Raw genomic sequence first — 20,345 nt, forward strand, 5'->3', positions numbered from 1 at the left:
ACAAAGTGCGATGCAGTAAGCCATGAACTAACTGATGGATGACCAAGTCTCAGTGAAAACGCCAGTGATGGTCAGCACCGAATTAATAATGAAAGAAATATAAAAAAAAAATTGTTTACATCAAAACACAAAATAAATGCCAGTTGCACTTCATACAGTGTCCATACAGTGTCAGTGTCCATATCGGTAATTATGCATACAAGTAATTACTGCTTTGTCACAAATCTAGTACAACTAAAGGGATTCAACTAAACATTGGTGATGACTCTATTATACTACAGGTGTTCACAGCAGCGTGCAAACCAACTGAGCATTCAGGAGATTTTTCAAAACTGTTGTGCAGTACTAGTTGGCAGCTTCCTGGGGTTAGGCAACTGATATGTCAACTACTATGACAACACAGCGAGCTATGGAAAGAAAAATGATAGGTGTAACGCTAAGAGATCGGAAGTGGGCGGAGTGGGTGAGAGAACAAACGCGCGTTAATGACATCTTAGTTGAAATCAAGCGGAAGAAATGGGCTTGGGCAGGGCATGTAATGCGAAGACAAGATAACCGCTGGTCCTTAAGGGTAACGGAGTGGATTCCCAGAGAAGGCAAGCGTAGCAGGGGGCGGCAAAAGGTTATGTGGACGCATGAGATTAAGAAATTTGCGGGATATGGTGGCTGCAAATGGCGAAGGAGAGGATTAATAGGAGAGACATGGGAGAGACCTTTGCCTTGCAGTGGGCGTCGTCAGGCTGATGATGATGATGACTGTGCTCAATAAATTCTTAGTTTAATTAAAAAAATAAACTGCTCACTCATGCATCTTTACAGACGCCCAAGGCTCTAAACCAATTTTCTGTTGAGATTTGGGGGCAAGTCAGTTTCAATGCAGTTCAAGAGTTGCGGTTGGAATACCTGATATGCAAGGAGTGTCTGGAAAGTAATCAGACTGCTGTGTCCCATGAGGATTTTACCCAGGAAGAGGTGTGGCTAGGACATGCAGGGTTCAAGGTATGTATTCGATCCCTTTTTACGTTGTGCTTGATACCTGCACTGACATGCTGAGAACTGATGTATCCCTGTTGAAAACATAGTACCTTGTCACAGGAAAAGCATGGGCTAGTTTGGAACAACACACTGCGTTCCGAAAACATAGCATGGAAATGTTAACACCGTGTTGGGTGCTTAGTAAGTGAGACAGATTTTACGAGGTGAGTCATCACTTAAGGTGAATACTGGATGCCTGCATAAAATCCTGACATGAAGACACAATCTGCCGAGTGCCATACCACTCCATCATTTCATCTCAAGCACACTCAGCTGAGCCAACCAAAAATGAAGTCAGAGCTGACAAAATGAAAAATCTGACAAACTGATGTCATCTTTTCAAACAAAGCTGTTGCTTGCATCTACGAAGTGGTGCTACAGAATCACGAGAACACTGCCGTTGCTGAGCAGCGTCAGCGCAAGGGGACTGCACAACCTTGGATGCCATGCTTGCAGTGATTGCTCAGTGCTAACAGATTTTGCTGGAAGCTTAAAAATATACTACCTCATATGACTGATGGAAAAAGCCGTACCCAAACCTGAAGTACAGTTCCTCTGCAACACAGTGGACAGGGTTACTTGTCCAGAAGTCCTTGGATTGCCTACAATGGGCTGTTCTGATGATGATGATGAATTCTTACAGGCCCAAGGGCATCTGTGGCCAAAGAGCGCCACGGCACGAGGTGCTTTCGTCTTCTCAAGGTGGGGTCAACGACCCGTTTCCCAAGCATTTCACCCTGAATAAGCCGAGCACCTGACCAGGGGAAAGCTTGTGCCCACTGCATTACCGGTGGGTACCCGGCGGCACTGGGGATCGAACCTCCGTACCTCCATCACCTGAGGCAGATGGGCCATTGTGTGCCATCATTCAAACTGAGCGATTTGAATAGGAACAGTAAGGAAAGAGTTAATGGCAGCAACAGGTTTGGAATGCTATTTATACTTCTGTTTGCTTCCATTTTATTGCACTCGTGACTTATATGTTCGTTTGATGACACCCTTTGTGTCAGCTGCTGCATAATAAATGTGGACTGCATATCAGTGGCTGTATGAAGTGTTGGTTACAGTACACTTGCTTTGCTATGTGAAGCTGGACTGTCACCTAAGCACTCGAGGAGTGCATTCTTCCCACTTGTCAGCAACAGCAGCAGTGTACACCTTTGAACCAATGTATGTCTACCCCATCCTCCCTTCTACATGAAGCAAGCGAGTCGCTCAAACAACAAGGTTCACATCTATACAGAGAATTCCGTTTTTATGTGCGGGAATTTAAAAAATTCCTGTGAGCAAACTACTGGCCTAATCGAGAGCAAACTTCGCTCACGGGGTAGCATATTATGGTCTATGTTATTTGAGATGTAATTAAACGTCGGTACTTGCCTGCATTTCCCGAAATTAAGAAGAAACTGCTGTCAACTGCGAGAAAAGCTGTCGCAGACCAGAGCTATACGCGAGCCGAACAGCTGGTTTGACAGGGCGCGCCATCTGCCGGAAGGCGAGGCAAACGACGTCCCGGCTCGTCTGCTCGTCGAATCTCTCCTTCCGGTAGATGGCGCGCCCTGTCAAACCAGCTGCTCGGCTCGCGTATAGCTCTCGTCTGCGACAGCTTTTCTCGCAGTTGACAGCAGTTTCTTCTTAATTTCAGGAAATGCAGGCAAGTACCGACGTTTAATTACATCTCAAATAACGTAGACCATAATATGCTACCCCGTGAGCGAAGTTTGCTCCCGATTAGGCCAGTAGTTTGCTCACAGGAATTTTTTAAATTCCCGCACATAAAAACGGAATTCTCTGTATATGCTCTCCCATTACTCTCACAACTGGTCAGAGTGGAAAAGTGCCTTACGAACTGTGGAGTGAGATAACAGATAAGAAGGCTATCTTTGCCTTCCATGAAACCGTCATTTGGAGAAGCAGTTTCCATGCAACTCACTTCGAAACAGAAAATAAGCCTTCCTCCTTGTTGTTTACATTACTGCGTCGACCCAATCTGTTCTTGCTGTGTCTGCATTGCACTCAAGAGAACACTTCTGAATGGAGCCTGGGCAAAACTCTGCTGTTCCTTCATCATGCCAGTTAGCTTGACTTTAGGCTTTCTCCATTCCACTTGCATGCTCTTCAGTGCACCCAGTGCTTTTTCCTTGAATTTCATCTATGTATTGCCATAATGCTATAAGGGGACAGGAGCATAAATGATTAAGCAACAACCAACTAACATGGCAAGAACGGGGGCTAGTTGGCTGCTTACTTTTGAGGAACATCACCTAAAAGGTACAGTGCGAAAATGAAGGCAGACATAATGGAATCAGCATGCTTGTACTTACAGCTGATTTCACTGCATGGGAATCAGGTCTTGTTTGCGCACAGGGTTAGGCGTGCTGACTTTTAGTAGACACAGAAACGTAATGTTATGTAGAAAAAAAAAACAACTGTTCCCAAGTTTTTTTTTATGCTTCCTCACCTCTCTACCTTTAACAAATAGTCACCACACCTCAGCTTATGTACAAAAAAGACCTGTTTCCGGACCAATAAAATCAGTTGTGAGCACCTGCGTCATCCCTTTGTGTGTGCCTTTGTTTTTTCCTAACCAGGTTGGTGTGGTTTTCCTCAAGAACAAATAACCAAAGGACACTCACACAGATTTTTTTTTCCACAGCTAAACAGCATCACAGATGAAAACAGTGGCAGCAGAAGAAATTTTTGAGAACACAGTTATGAGTAGACCTTATGCTCTGGAATGCCATACAAAACTGTAATGGCATCTATAGTGGGTGTTTCCAGTAAAATCCCAGCTGGGGACCATCTTAATTTCGTTGGGACTGCTTAACCCTTTCAGGTGCCATTTTTTGTTTTGATTAAAATCAATTATTTTTTCACCTACATAGTATATTCAGGCCTCAAGAAAGAGAATTTGTTAATTTTCGAATGTAAAAGACCAGCAGGTAAGTTTTTACAACAATGTGGAGAATTCCGTACAAAGTGTCAGATTTGTTAGAAATAGTACCATCGAAATGTTCTCGTGTGTCAGGTAAACACCCTAGGGATCGTGGAAACACTTTGTGTTTCGAAGATTCACATTACGCTCGAAATTGAGCAAAAACCACCGATGTTTTCACTCGCGGCAAAATCTGTCTGCACAGAAACGGCGGACAAAGTGCTGCCTAGCTCACTCTGATGTGAAATATTGTTGCCGGTGAACTGGTTACAGTATAAGTGGACTCGACTCGTGCATGATTCGTGAACGGCGAAGTGCCGGTGCGCTGGATGATGACGACGCTGACAGTGTGAAGCTGGGCCCTTGGAGTTTGAGCTGGCCATCTCAGCGCAGCCATCAATACAGGCCGTAACATCCCCGTAACAATATTATTTACTGCATTCGCTACATGGTACCAAAAAAGCAACTTATTTGCAACAAGAAGGGTGCTCAATTTGACTTGAAAAAAAATGCCCAGGCTTAGCTTGGTTAAGCCAAGAATGCGTTGCATATTGCGCGGTCTTTTTGCGCGAGGTATTGCTTGGCGGCACTCGATTTTCTCAGCAGCTTTTCCTCCGTGACGTATGGATGGATGGATAGGAGCGCCCCCTTTGAAATGGGACGGTGGCAACCGCCACCATGCTCAGCCGTCTTTTCTTTTTTTCTTTCATTTTTCAATTACTTTTTTTTTTTTCACGTGGTTTGGTGGCTGCCCGGCCGTGCCCAAGGGCTGAACTGAGTGATTGCAATATGCTACGCATAATAATGAAATCACCATTAAGTGCTCCATTTTCCCAGAAAAAGCTGCAAGTTTGCTGCTTACACAATTGTGTACAAAGCACCTGAGGGTGTTGACTGTGATTCCTTCCAAGGCCTATGCACAGAGTGCTTGAATGTTTACCCTAAGAAAAAGGAATGGCCGAGGCCTTCCTCTGCTGACCTGGTAGAAGTGATCGAGGCAGAGGAACACTTCAGTGCTGCCGATCCAGTCACGAGAACCCTGGAACCGGGCCTCCTTGTCTTCCATCGCCACCAGGGCGGCCTGGACCTCGGCTATGGTCGGCACGGACCTTGCATCCTCCTGCAAAGAGTATTCCAAGCCAACCTATAAGCTACGTGGTACTTACGGTTGCAAAAAAAAAATGGCCAAAATCTCCGCGAAAATGCCAGTTTTCCCAAAAGCGTTTCTTTATCCAACTGCCCTGCTTGCACAAAGCATAGCATGACAGCGGCTTCACTCATTTTCATACGGTTTGTTGGAATCTGTGCCTAGATAAATTCTTTATGCGGTGATGTTCCCATATTTTGGAATTACTTTCTCATTTTTTGTTTGGTTTGGTTTATGGGGGTTTAACGTCCCAAACCGACTCAGTCTATGAGGAACACCTTAGTGGAGGGCTCCGGAAATTTCGACCACCTGGGGTTCTTTAACGTGCACTGACATCGCACAGTACACGGGCCTCTAGAATAAATTCTTTATGCGGTGATGTTCCCATATTTCGGAATTACTTTCTCATTTTTTCATTTGGTTTGGTTTATGGGGGTTTAGCGTCCCAAAGCGACTCAGGCTACGAGGGACACCGTAGTGGAGGGCTCCGGAAATTTCGACCACCTGGGGTTCTTTAAACTGACATCGCACAGTACACGGGCCTCTGGAATTTCTCCTGCAAAGAAATTCAACCGCCGCGGCCGGGATGGAACCCGCGTCTTTCGGGTCAGCAGCTGAGCGCCGTAACCACTGAGCCACCGCAGCAGGTTTTCTCTTTTTTTCACTCTGTCACTAACTTGACATGACGGTAATGAGTGCATTATGTAAGCATGGATATAACTCTTTGTGTAGAAAATGATCAGGCTGCTAAAAATATCTGGCGAATGTCACTGCATCAACCATTGCTTCGGGTAAAACTTGCAGGTTCTTACCTTGTTTTGTTCTCATGTCAAGCTTTGTGCAAGTTTGGTGCAGCAATGAAGCAGATAAAAATTTGTAATGCCACAACTACTGAAGATATATGAATAAAAATTTGTATTCATTCATTTAGTGCACTTATCTATAAGCGCGCCAAATTTAATCTCTCTAAGCCAAAAAGTACAGAAAATTTCACCCCCAAAAAACGCGTCCTCCATCAAGGAGCCACCCCATATGTACAAACACACCCAGTGCGTAGCTCATCTGCTTATTGGAATGTCGAGTGTCATACCAGGGGCATTCAGTGAAATTAGTCATGTGGCTTGTGGACCATCATGGCTGTTGTCATACCAGAGTAGATCGTAGAAACCTTGCAAGCAGCCAGCATAACATAACAATACATATCAACAATTGGCCATCAGCATCTGCTCAACACTTCCAAATTATGGAACAAAGGCAACAAACTACATCTACTGGATGCCTGTCTCTGCCTGTCTCACCTTCCAAGCAATGCACTAGCAATGCGTCTGAAGCTGAGGCAGAAATACTCCCCGTGTCAATGACGCCCTCCATCTATCCGTTGAAAGTGTAGAGTGAGTGATGAGGCCCTTTTTTGCCACAGGAGGAATTGGGCAAGGTGAATATGCTTCCTTTGTAACCAGCTTGGAGCAAAAACAAGGTAACAGAACATCCCTCAAGTAGGGATATGATATCATCTTAGGGATATGATAACGTGAAGTAGTATATATAGGACAGACCGGCCGATGTATAAATATTCGACTTAGGGAGCATCTTCGTTCACTATCAGATTCAAACTATTCGCATCTAAAAGAGCACTGCAAAGCTTGCAAGCTTGAAAATAAGAAAGTATGCAGACCTCTAGTCGCGTACACACGTATTTTATTCCGCCATAGAGATAAGACGACAAGGGAGCTCATTGAGGCATATCATATTCGGAAAAGACGGGATGAATGCGTCAGTCAGCCTTCCTTAATGATGGTCGATAAAGAGGTCGCATTTCTTGACAACACGTGATTTGTGTTTTGTTTTTTAGTGCCTTTCTTTTTTTGTTTCTGGCTGTCTCGTGTTTTTTCGGTTAATCACAGTGTTCTGAAATCGAGTTGTAAGGTTTTAATCTTGACTCATGATATAGTTCTTAGACTGTTGTATTCTGGGCATGTGCACGAGTGACGTCAGGTCATGTGACTTTTTAACTATAAATGTCTGTTTTTTCTGAATAAAAAATAGTTGTGAGTCAGCGCTCGTCCATGTGGTTTCCTTCATCTTTGTCTTCCGTCCCTTTCGCGCTGTTTTTTCCATCCAAATATGATAACAGACACCAGCGTCTGTTTTTTCTACGTCCGTCGTCTTTTTGCACCTTTCCAAGATGGTGTACTAACTAGCTCTGATGTCAATATTACTCCAGGATGATATCATCAGTAAATGCCGGTATGTGATATAAAAGGAAGCATAACCTCTAAGAACAATAAGTCAATCTCGACCGGTGTCATGAGAGTGAAGTCCAAAAATGGTACCTTAACTTCGTGTAAGCCAGGCCTATGTTCGGAGTAAAATGTAATCAGAAGATAAGGCATGGCATGGTGTATGGGGTTTAGGTAACCCTTCGTGAGGACTGAAATTTCATTATGTCTGACACGTATACACATAGAAGAATTGCACTCAGAATAACTCTAGAAATATCACTTTAACTCTAGTGATATCACTTTCAAGCCATTTCGACCAACAGTTTTGTAGAAGAAAGTGGTATGCAATTGTACCACTAACTTCATAACGAGACCTCAAATGTGGTACATATTCACCCCGCTGTCCTTTAGAGATATAAAAAAAATTCACATAGGAACAAAAAAATTGCTTCAAGAACTATTACGAGGCAGTTAAACGGTAGAAAACGCTTGCAAGCTGAAAAATTTTTCAAAGGTTCTTGGGCCGCACATATCTGCTTACTTAAGAAAAAGAACAAGGGAGGGGAAAACCTCAGTTTGCTAGAGCCAACGTTTCGACAAGGGGACTTGTCTTCGTCTGGGCAAAGCGTTCATCATCGGCAGGGATTATATAGGGCCTTCGCTCCGAGGAGGAAGGCCCGGGGGGTGGGGAAGGAAAGTGGTGTGGGAGGGGATGCGTGTCAGGAAGGGGAGGGAGGTGAATCATCATTCGCTAGGCTGCAATAGTGCAACAACCTATATCCGGGGGGTATGCAATGAACAAAAGGCTTTGAAGGGGCTTTGAAGGGGCTCCCCTTCCTGACACGCATCCCCTCCCACACCACTTTCCTTCCCCACCCCCGGGGCCTTCCTCCTCGGAGCGAAGGCCCTATATAATCCCTGCCGATGATGAACGCTTTGCCCAGACGAAGACAAGTCCCCTTGTCGAAACGTTGGCTCTAGCAAACTGAGGTTTTCCCCTCCCTTGTTCATTTTGTGATCGCCAAGGACCATCTACCACACCCTCTCTCTACCATGTACTTAAGAAAAAAACACATAGAACACCAAAGATCCCTACTAGCAAAAGATAAAAAAAAACACTGAATGGTTTGTTTGATAGTTTAGTAGCTTTCAGCGTACAAAAATAAAGAATACATGTACACCATTGCACATTTTCCGGCACTTCAAGCAAATGGGACACATATGTCCTGTTGTCCCACAAAGGGTAAACGTTCCAAAGCAGCACATGGGACAAGAAAGAGGCCGTAGTGGAGAGCTCCCCATTACTTTTGACCACCACAGGTGCACTGACATTGCATCAGCACATAAATGTTTTTGCACCTTGCATCATGCTTTCACCACAGCTGGGATTCGATCTCCCATCCCTGGGCACTGCAACTAAATACCACAGGCACTGAGCTACCGTAGCGAGGTCAACTGCATGATAAAAAATGTTATATGTTTCGAACTGTGTTACAGTGTTTCTTTGCTACCAATGCCCTTCACTGTTAACAGTGTGAGATTCTGTCACAGAAGCTTCCAGCATGCAAACTGCAGCAAGTAATACTGGATTCCAAGAGTAGGGAAGAACGGGAGGGGGTGGCAGAAAGTCAAGGTGGGTGGATGAGATTGGGTAGTTTGTGGGGATAGTGTGGAGGGGGCTAGGGGTAGTTGTGAGGGTAGTTTGTGTATTGCAAGTGGGTCCATGCTCACCCCTTTCCTGTGCCTCTGGTTCACCACCCAGGAACACATGGTCTGCAGGGTCCTGTAGCCACAGCCCCAACCCTGCATGGCCGGTTCACAGGCACAAAGGTTCACACCAACCGTCCATGACCAGGAACCAGAAGTGTGAAAAAGAACTAGCTGCTGTTGGCAATACAAAACATTTGAAACCCAACTTGCTTACAAGTGCAGCATAATGGCCTTTAAGCACTCATTGCAGAGAGATTTCACACTACTGCGCATGTATACTGTAAGAAAAACCGGTATCAACATCTGAACTGTAAGACAAGTTCCGGTCCTTGAAAACGGGGCTTTTAGGAAATAAAACAGGACTGCACTGAATTCAGTATTCATGGTATACATTTTGGTACTGTGCAGCATTCTATATACGCTTGCAGCAGCAAGAATAAGAGTGATGTCAGTCTGAAAGTGGTCGTTATGACTCAAGGCAAGCACTTGAGCCGAAGCGGCAGGGATTGTCCTTCCAGTATGAACCCATTTTCGGGTCATATTCTGTGCACTATTCACATTCGACACCCAGCTGTTCGCCCACAGTTGATAACGACCATAGAGAAAAGTGGCAAGCACCGTGAAAATGCAATGGGAGAGGCGTAGCACACCCGGAACCTCAAGTCGAGTAGTTGAGAATTTGAGTAGTTGATAGATAGATTTCCGAGTGAAATATGACTCGGCGCAGAGTAATCACGCAGTCTGTGGAGCTTAATGATTACGATTACTACGCATAACGTCCGAAAAACGTGCGGCTGCTCACACGCGCAATAGAAACGTAGCTTACCGACTGAAGCACAACACAAAATAAGCTCAGAGCAGTTCGCGTATGCCACTTCACAAAACACCACCGCAGAACTCGTGCTCTTTTTCGTAGCTACACAGCGATCAGCCACTGTGTTAATTATGCTGTCGCAAACTATTCACATTAAAAGCAACGATCAACCAGTCGCTACTGATTACAATTAGACCCGAAAGCTGGTTATTCGTCAGCTGGGCACATTCGCGACGTACCCTGTCGTCAACGCCGTCACAGCCGTAGTGGTAGTACGCGTACTTCCCTTTCACGCACGCGAAGCGTTCTGCTTGCGGAGGCAAGTCCAAGCCTTCATGGACGTCTTCGAGCAGAACTGCGGTAGTCATTCCAAAGTATGTGTCACTTTGGCACCACACCGGCTTAAAATAAATTTCCAGGGGCTTTGGCTTAAAACACGTGGCTAAAGCGCGTCAGCAGCACCTGCACAACCACCACCAAAACAACGCGCCCTCACAACTACGCTCCCTGTCGGAGATGCCCTCTCGTGAGTTGCAGGCTGCTACCAGGAGTGGCGCTAGCTACCTTTGCTCCGTAGCTTGAGTAAAATGAATTTGATTTAAAATGGGAAATGAGATAAGATGAACATAATATCCTTCCGTCCGATTACGATAACATCTGTTATGTACAGGCTGGAAATGCAGACGGTGAAATTAAAAATGCAGTCATGGGTAGAAGGGATACTCGGAGTACCGCCGCGTTGGCTCAGCGGTTATGGTGCTCGGCTGCTGACCCGAAAGACGCGGGTTCGATCCCGGCCGCGGCGGCTGGAATTTCTTTGGAGGAGAAATTCTAGAGGCCCGTGTACTGTGCGATATCAGTGCACGTTAAAGAACCCCAAATTTCCGGAGCTCTTCACTACGGCGTCTCTCATAGCCTTAGTCGCTTTGGGACGTTAAGCCCCGTAAACCAAACCAATACTCGGAGAACTTCATAATGGGTGCAGAAGGGATAGCCTGTTCGTGCTTACCCAATGCATAGAAACAGCTAAGGCGGAAAACAGACCTCTGTATTTAGCCTTTCTGGACATAAGCGGTGCATACGATAACGTGAACAGGGAACTCCTTTGGAGCATATTAAAAGATTTAGGTATCGGTCATGAGGTAATTGATTTTGTACAGGAAATCTACGGACACAATGAAGTTGAAATTACATGGGAAGGAAAAAGAAGTATCACAACTGTGGGGGTGCACAAAGGATTAAGGCAAGGTTGTCATTTATCACCGTTGCTGTTCAGCTTTATGTGATAAACATGGAAAGAAGCCCAGACAACACAAGTACATCCTCAGGACGTCCTGAGGATTAATTTTTGAGGAGATTGTGTTGTCCTGAGGACGTCCTCTTCTAATCCTCAAAAGGTCCTCATTTAGTCCTGTTGTCCAGCCTCAGTATGTCCTCAGGATCCATCCTCAGATTTCCTCTGGAGGACTTTCTCAGTCTGTTTTCGGGACATCAGGTGATGATGCAGCCCAGGGAATGTGGGTCACTGCTTTCTTAATTATTGTAGGCAGTGTGCACAGGGATTGTGAAACTGCTTTCTTCGTGCTTCTTTTGTCTTGTATTTTAGCAAACAAATTTTGCAAACGTTTCGCATACTCAGCAAGTAACTGGTTCGTTCACCATATTTGTTGGCAGTTACAGGTTATTCTACATGCAATATTTTCCTACAGCAATGACTATATAACTCTCACAGGAGTTGAAATCTGTCGCCTCAGTGCAATAGCCAATCCAACAAATTGGCAGGAAATCTGCACACTCCAACCCCATCAGAAGCATGCAGTACATGTAACCAGGTTTGCAAACCAAAATAACTTCAGATATGTCCTGAAGGCACACAATTTATTCAATCTGAATGGTTTCCTACATTACATCTCTATTGTACACAAGTATCTTTTAATAAACCTGAACTTTTTACGAAATGAAAGCCGAGTGCGAGAGATAAAGCTGGTTTCATCTCAGTTCAATACCACAATATTGTCCTGAGATAGGACATTTGAGAAATTTTCGTCCTCGAGTCGTTCCGCGAAGTACAAACTGTGGACATCCTCATGAGGACATTTTGCTGTGATGCACTCAAAAAGTACTCAGAATGTCCTGTTCGGGATGAGGACGTTTTGACCATTTGAGGACGTCCTCAGGACGTTTGGTGCTGTCTGGGAGGCTAGAAGTAATCTAGATTATAATGTGTCGTACAGATTAGGCGGAAATGTAGTTGAGCAGCGACTCTCTCGTATGCGGACGATATTGCACTGTTAGCAGATAGCTAGGAAGATTTACAAACTTTGGTTAATTGTTGTGGAGACGAAGGAGCTAGACGCTCTAGGATTCAGTTTTAGCGCAACTAAATCAGGTGCAACTAAATCAAAATTTTCAACGATACAACTGATCAGGTGCTTACAATACAAGGTCACGAAATACCCAAAGTGGCTGAATACAAATACATCGGGATATGACTAAACGAAGGGCAGATATACACGGAAAAACATGAACAGGCTCTTACGGCAAAAGGACGAAGAGACGCCGGGATAATGAAACATAGGGCATTATGGGGGGACAAAAAATATGAAGTACTGAGAGGTATTTGGAAAGGAATAATGGTGCCGGGGCTTACTTTCGTCAATGCGGTTCTGTGCTTAAGGGCAGAAGTTCAGTCGAGATTGGACGTAAATCAGAGAGCTGTTGGAAGATTAGCACTTGGTGCTCACGGAGAAACCACAAACGAGGCAGTACAATGGGCTGCGCATCGTTCGAATTTCGAATCACGGGAAGCTAAAAGTAAAATACGATATGAAGAACGCCTGAGGAAATTGGACGATAACAGGTGGGCAGCTAAGGTATTTAAATATTTATACAGAAAGAGCGTTGACTCACAGTGGCGGAAAAGAACTAGAAAACTAACCAGTAAGTATGCCGGTCATGAGGACGGAGAAAGAAAGAGCATTAAACGACGGGTTAAAAACGCGGAAGTTAGAAATTGGATTAATTCAATGGAAAAGAAACAGAACTATATCGATACTGGAAAAGGCAGATCAGGAAAGAATTTTTCTATGATAACTCAAGAGGCAGTGCCCTACTTTTTGAAGCTAGGTCAGGGTGTCTTAGAACGCGCAGCTACAAAAAGTAATTTAGCGAAGAAGATGACACATGTATCCATCCGGTTGTCGATATGGTTAGCAAAAAGCGATTGGAGGATTGGTGGCTGAAAAGCAGAGATGTGACATAAGGTTGGAAATGTAGGAAACCATAGGTATAAAAATAAAGAAAAGCTGAGCATGGCGGCAATTGCCACCACCCCGTTTCAAAGGGGGCGCTCCCATCCATCCATCCATCCATCCATCCATCCATCCATCCATCCATCCATCCATCCATCCATCCATCCATCCATCCATCCATCCATCCATCCATCCATCCATCCATCCATCCACCCACCCATTCACCCACCCACCCATTCACCCACCCACGCACCATCCATCCATCCATCCATCCATCCATCCATCCATCCATCCATCCATCCATCCATCCATCCATCCATCCATCCATCCATCCATCCATCCATCCATCCATCCATCCATCCATCCATCCATCCATCCATCCATCCACCCACCCATTCACCCACCCACCCATTCACCCACCCACGCACCATCCATCCATCCATCCATCCATCCATCCATCCATCCATCCATCCATCCATCCATCCATCCATCCATCCATCCATCCATCCATCCATCCGTCCATCCGTCCATCCGTCCATCCGTCCATCCGTCCATCCATCCATCCATCCATCCATCCATCCATCCATCCATCCATCCATCCATCCATCCATCCATCCATCCATCCATCCATCCATCCATCCATCCATCCATCCATCCATTCATCCATCCATCCATCCATCCGTGCTGTGCGGACGCATGTTTAGGGGCTCTTCGGATCACGCGTGGAGACCGGGACCGGACCGACTGCGAGAGCGACTGTGTAAAATAGATGAGTACTTTCGTTTAATATTTTTAAAGTAGGGTGTGTTTAGTTTTTAGGCTGTTAAGGGAAGTGCAGAATAAAGAATAGAATTTAGGTCAGTGACCTATATTCGGCCGGGTCTATTTGGCCGACAGTTTTTCAGTGCTTATTTCTGCGTTAACATTGTAGAGAGATAGTTATTTTTTTCTAAGTGATCGATCGGCATTTGCGGTCGGCAGAATTTTATTTTATTTGTGCACGTGTTTTCAAATGTTTGTTTTTTTGAGCCTGTAGATATCTTAGTTTTTGGTGGTAGCAATAATCGAGTGTTGCTAAGATGGTTAAGCTACTGAGGGTTAGATGTAAGGAGTGTGAGGCGTCGGTGAATTTAAAGGAAACGCGGTTCGATTCAGTGGAGGAGGCCGAAGGCGCAGATTTTATGTGCAAATTCTGCGTATTAGGTGCACGCCTGGACAGGGCTGAACAGGCGAACAGAAAACTAGTGCTAAGGATGGATGCTCTAGAAACAGAGTTACAGGTATAGAGGGCAGAGAAGCACAAGCTTCTACAACAGCCTTGTCAGTCGGAGTCAAAAACGGCTGACACCGCCATTGGAAGCCACAATGGCGGGCATTCCAGCGCCAGCCACTTGGATGGGGCTTGCACTGGCATGGACAGCGATAAGCCAGTAGGTCAGACATGTTCAGGCAGGAAGAGCTACACACAGGTGGCAGCTGGGAAGTCGAGAGGCGATACTGAGAAGGGGTACGAGCTAATTCCAGGAAATGAGGTCACAGTCGCTGATAAGAGGCAGCAAGATCCGGAAGATAGGAGGGAGGGGCAGAGTAGGCTAGTGCTTATCGCTGGTGACTCAAACATGAGGCACTGCAAAAGAGCTATTCTGGACCCTGTGAAGGGTGATAGGCGGGTAGCAGTCGGGGTGTTTCCAGGAAGGACAATGGACGATGTTCTGAGAGCGACAAAAAGTGAACTTTCCGAGAATGTTGGTAGGCTTAACTTGGTAGTGGTAGCGGCGGGGCTGAATGATGTACTGAATGGTGACGCCGCACAAGTAGTGAAAAGATTAGCTGAGGGAGTTGACGGTATAAGGGCGATAGCACAGCGAGCGCAGATCGTGGTGTGTACAGTGCCGGAGGTACATACAAGGAAGGTATGTAGAGGTTGCTAACGAAGTTGTGAATCTTAATCGACAGATAAGGCAGTTAGGCCTCGAGAAAGGCTTTGAGGTGGTAGACATAAACAAGGAAGTGCACAGAGCAGACTTGGGCGGATGCTTTAGACGAGATGGCATCCATTTAAGTGGAAGGGTAGGAGAAGAGATAGGCTGGCGCCTGGGAGGCCGAGCGGTAGCTTTTTTAGGGGGTCCACGGTGGCTCAGGGCATAGGGATAGGTAGAAGCGAAGTAGTAAATGTAACAATGGCGGCTGAGCCCAGCAAAATGGCGACTAGGAGGCCCAGAAAGAAAACTACGAAAAAGAAATTTAACGCCAGGATCAGTTACATAAACATGCAATGGGATAGAAAGAGAGCGAAATGGCTAGAAATAGAACAGCAGTTAAAGGGACCATGCAAAGAATTAAAATCCGCCTGTAAATGTTAGAAGTGATGCTCAGAAGCATTGACACCAAGTATGAGTCTTCGGAACTGAGCCGGCAATTTATTATGAATTTTTAAAAATCCTGTTTTTTAAAATTCGCGGGCCGGTTGGTGTCTTCGTAGGGAGCCATTTTGAAACCAAAATCGGGAAAACAGACGTCACTAGTTCCATGACGTTGGCAGGCCACCACACGCTGTCATTCGCTAGAGCCGCGGCAGCTACGACGTCACGGGCACTCTTCCGGTAGCGGTGAAAATCGTTTGCTCGAGCCGCCGCGCGACCCCCTCGGGAAAGCGCGAGCCCGCTAGGCATTGTCTTCACGCACATGTTTTCAATTTACCTCTGCCGCCTCTTTCTGTCGCGAGTTCGGGAGCCAAGAAAGCGCTGAGACTGGAGAGACACTGCCGACGCACGCTGCTCCTCGGGAGTGCGACAACCGGAAGTCGTAAACCAAACGTCAGCGAATGACGTATTCATGGGAGGAGCCCAGTCGCGGAGCTGTTTTCTTTATTTTTTTTATGGTGATAAATATGGAAAAAAGGCTAGAAGAAAGTAATCTAGGTTATAATCTATCGTACAGATTAGGCGGAAATGTAGTTGAGCAGCGACTCACGGGTTTAATGTATGCGGACGATGTTGTACTGTTAGCAGATAGCCAGGAAGATTTACAAACTTTGGTTAATGGTTGTGGAGACGAAGGAGACGCTCTAGGATTCAGTTTTAGCGCAACTAAGTCAGGTGTGATGATTTTCAACGATACAACTTATCAGGTGCTTACAATACAAGGCCACGAAATACCCAAAGTGGGCGAATACAAATACCTCGGGATATGGCTAAACGAAGGGCAGATATACATGGAAAAAGCATGAAGAGTCTCTTAGGGCAAAAGAACGAAGAGACGCCGGGATAATGAAACATAGGGCATTATGGGGGCACAACAAATATGAAGTACTGTGAGGTAGTTGGAAAGGAATAATGGTGCCGGGGCTTACTTTCGGCAATGCAGTTCTGTGCTTAAGGGCAGTTCGGTCGAGATCAGACATAAATCAGAGAGCTGTTGGAAGATTAGCACTAGGTGTCCACGGCAAAACCACTAACGAGGCAGTACTAGGGGATATGGGCTCGGCATCGTTCGAAGCACGGGAAGCTAGGAGTAAGATACTATATGAGGAACGCCTGAGCAAATTGGACGATAACAGGTGGGCAACTAAGGTATTTAAATACTTATGCAGAAAGAGCGTTGACTCACAGTGGCGGAAAAGAACTAGAAAACTAACCAGTAAGTATTCCGGTCATGAGGACGGAGAAAGAAAGAGCATTAAACTACAGGTTAAAAACGCGGAATTTAAAAATTGGATTAAATCAATGGAAAAGAAGCATAGTGTAGAACTATATCGATACTGGAAAAGGCAGATAAGGAAAGAATTTTTCTATGAAAACTCAAGAGACAGTGCCCTACTTTTGGAAGCTAGGTCAGGGTGTCTTAGAACGCGCAGCTACAAAAAGAAATTTAACGAAGAAGATGACGCATGTGCAGTGTGGTAGATCTGTGGAAACAATTGAACATCTCATACTCAAATGTGATGGTATTCATCCGGATGTCGATGCAGGCACAGTCACTCTTCCTGAGGCCCTTGGGTTTAAAGATAACACTGGTCATGTAAATAAATCTGCAGTGGAGGTTAGCAAAAAGCGATTGGAGGATTAGAGGCTGAAAAGCAGAGGTGACACAAGGTTAGAAGTGTACGAAACCGTAGGTAAAGAAGATGGCGAATCTTAACGGGAATTGACAGCACAGCTGAACATAAATAAAGAAAGAAAAGGTGAGCATGGTGGCAATTACCACCACTCCATTTCAAAGGGGACGCTCCCATCCATCCATCCATCCATCCATCCATCCATCCATCCATCCATCCATCCATCCATCCATCCATCCATCCATCCATCCATCCATCCATCCATCCATCCATCCATCCATCCATCCATCCATCCATCCATCCATCCATCCATCCATCCATCCATCCATCCATCCATCCATCCATCCATCCATCCATCCATCCATCCATCCATCCATCCATCCATCCATCCATCCATCCATCCATCCATCCATCCATCCATCCATCCATCCATCCATCCATCCATCCATCCATCCATCCATCCATCCATCCATCCATCCATCCATCCATCCATCCATCCATCCATCCATCCATCCATCCATCCATCCATCCATCCATCCATCCATCCATCCATCCATCCATCCATCCATCCATCCATCCATCCATCCATCCATCCATCCATCCATCCATCCATCCATCCATCCATCCATCCATCCATCCATCCATCCATCCATCCATCCATCCATCCATCCATCCATCCATCCATCCATCCATCCATCCATCCATCCATCCATCCATCCATCCATCCATCCATCCATCCATCCATCCATCCATCCATCCATCCATCCATCCATCCATCCATCCATCCATCCATCCATCCATCCATCCATCCATCCATCCATCCATCCATCCATCCATCCATCCATCCATCCATCCATCCATCCATCCATCCATCCATCCATCCATCCATCCATCCATCCATCCATCCATCCATCCATCCATCCATCCATCCATCCATCCATCCATCCATCCATCCATCCATCCATCCATCCATCCATCCATCCATCCATCCATCCATCCACCCACCCATTCACCCACCCACCCATTCACCCACCCACGCACCATCCATCCATCCATCCATCCATCCATCCATCCATCCATCCATCCATCCATCCATCCATCCATCCATCCATCCATCCATCCATCCATCCATCCATCCATCCATCCATCCATCCATCCATCCATCCATCCATCCATCCATCCACCCACCCATTCACCCACCCACCCATTCACCCACCCACGCACCATCCATCCATCCATCCATCCATCCATCCATCCATCCATCCATCCATCCATCCATCCATCCATCCATCCATCCATCCATCCATCCATCCATCCGTCCATCCGTCCATCCGTCCATCCGTCCATCCGTCCATCCATCCATCCATCCATCCATCCATCCATCCATCCATCCATCCATCCATCCATCCATCCATCCATCCATCCATCCATCCATCCATCCATCCATCCATCCATCCATCCATCCATTCATCCATCCATCCATCCATCCGTGCTGTGCGGACGCATGTTTAGGGGCTCTTCGGATCACGCGTGGAGACCGGGACCGGACCGACTGCGAGAGCGACTGTGTAAAATAGATGAGTACTTTCGTTTAATATTTTTAAAGTAGGGTGTGTTTAGTTTTTAGGCTGTTAAGGGAAGTGCAGAATAAAGAATAGAATTTAGGTCAGTGACCTATATTCGGCCGGGTCTATTTGGCCGACAGTTTTTCAGTGCTTATTTCTGCGTTAACATTGTAGAGAGATAGTTATTTTTTTCTAAGTGATCGATCGGCATTTGCGGTCGGCAGAATTTTATTTTATTTGTGCACGTGTTTTCAAATGTTTGTTTTTTTGAGCCTGTAGATATCTTAGTTTTTGGTGGTAGCAATAATCGAGTGTTGCTAAGATGGTTAAGCTACTGAGGGTTAGATGTAAGGAGTGTGAGGCGTCGGTGAATTTAAAGGAAACGCGGTTCGATTCAGTGGAGGAGGCCGAAGGCGCAGATTTTATGTGCAAATTCTGCGTATTAGGTGCACGCCTGGACAGGGCTGAACAGGCGAACAGAAAACTAGTGCTAAGGATGGATGCTCTAGAAACAGAGTTACAGGTATAGAGGGCAGAGAAGCACAAGCTTCTACAACAGCCTTGTCAGTCGGAGTCAAAAACGGCTGACACCGCCATTGGAAGCCACAATGGCGGGCATTCCAGCGCCAGCCACTTGGATGGGGCTTGCACTGGCATGGACAGCGATAAGCCAGTAGGTCAGACATGTTCAGGCAGGAAGAGCTACACACAGGTGGCAGCTGGGAAGTCGAGAGGCGATACTGAGAAGGGGTACGAGCTAATTCCAGGAAATGAGGTCACAGTCGCTGATAAGAGGCAGCAAGATCCGGAAGATAGGAGGGAGGGGCAGAGTAGGCTAGTGCTTATCGCTGGTGACTCAAACATGAGGCACTGCAAAAGAGCTATTCTGGACCCTGTGAAGGGTGATAGGCGGGTAGCAGTCGGGGTGTTTCCAGGAAGGACAATGGACGATGTTCTGAGAGCGACAAAAAGTGAACTTTCCGAGAATGTTGGTAGGCTTAACTTGGTAGTGGTAGCGGCGGGGCTGAATGATGTACTGAATGGTGACGCCGCACAAGTAGTGAAAAGATTAGCTGAGGGAGTTGACGGTATAAGGGCGATAGCACAGCGAGCGCAGATCGTGGTGTGTACAGTGCCGGAGGTACATACAAGGAAGGTATGTAGAGGTTGCTAACGAAGTTGTGAATCTTAATCGACAGATAAGGCAGTTAGGCCTCGAGAAAGGCTTTGAGGTGGTAGACATAAACAAGGAAGTGCACAGAGCAGACTTGGGCGGATGCTTTAGACGAGATGGCATCCATTTAAGTGGAAGGGTAGGAGAAGAGATAGGCTGGCGCCTGGGAGGCCGAGCGGTAGCTTTTTTAGGGGGTCCACGGTGGCTCAGGGCATAGGGATAGGTAGAAGCGAAGTAGTAAATGTAACAATGGCGGCTGAGCCCAGCAAAATGGCGACTAGGAGGCCCAGAAAGAAAACTACGAAAAAGAAATTTAACGCCAGGATCAGTTACATAAACATGCAATGGGATAGAAAGAGAGCGAAATGGCTAGAAATAGAACAGCAGTTAAAGGGACCATGCAAAGAATTAAAATCCGCCTGTAAATGTTAGAAG

The 20,345-nt window shown here is 46.0% G+C and overlaps 1 protein-coding gene across 2 annotated transcripts in view; it reads right to left on the minus strand.

The window, feature by feature from the left end:
* Ufsp1 (UFM1 specific peptidase 1) overlaps positions 1 to 10,354 on the minus strand; it is a 30,367-nt gene extending 20,013 nt beyond the window's left edge. For both annotated transcript variants that reach the window (XM_089560146.1, XM_089560145.1), the window contains exons 1-3: positions 10,103 to 10,354; positions 9,071 to 9,142; positions 4,950 to 5,090 (exon numbers count right to left, since the gene is read on the minus strand). In XM_089560146.1, the coding sequence (XP_089416272.1) occupies positions 4,950 to 5,090; positions 9,071 to 9,142; positions 10,103 to 10,231 (342 nt within the window). In that variant the 5' untranslated portion in view covers positions 10,232 to 10,354. The remainder of the gene's footprint in view (positions 1 to 4,949; positions 5,091 to 9,070; positions 9,143 to 10,102) is intronic.
* Positions 10,355 to 20,345: the final 9,991 nt, after the last annotated feature.

The sequence above is a fragment of the Amblyomma mixtum genome, chromosome 9 (genome assembly GCF_055824585.1).
Source record: "Amblyomma mixtum isolate Tamu chromosome 9, ASM5582458v1, whole genome shotgun sequence".
In the NCBI taxonomy this organism is placed as follows: domain Eukaryota; kingdom Metazoa; phylum Arthropoda; class Arachnida; order Ixodida; family Ixodidae; genus Amblyomma; species Amblyomma mixtum.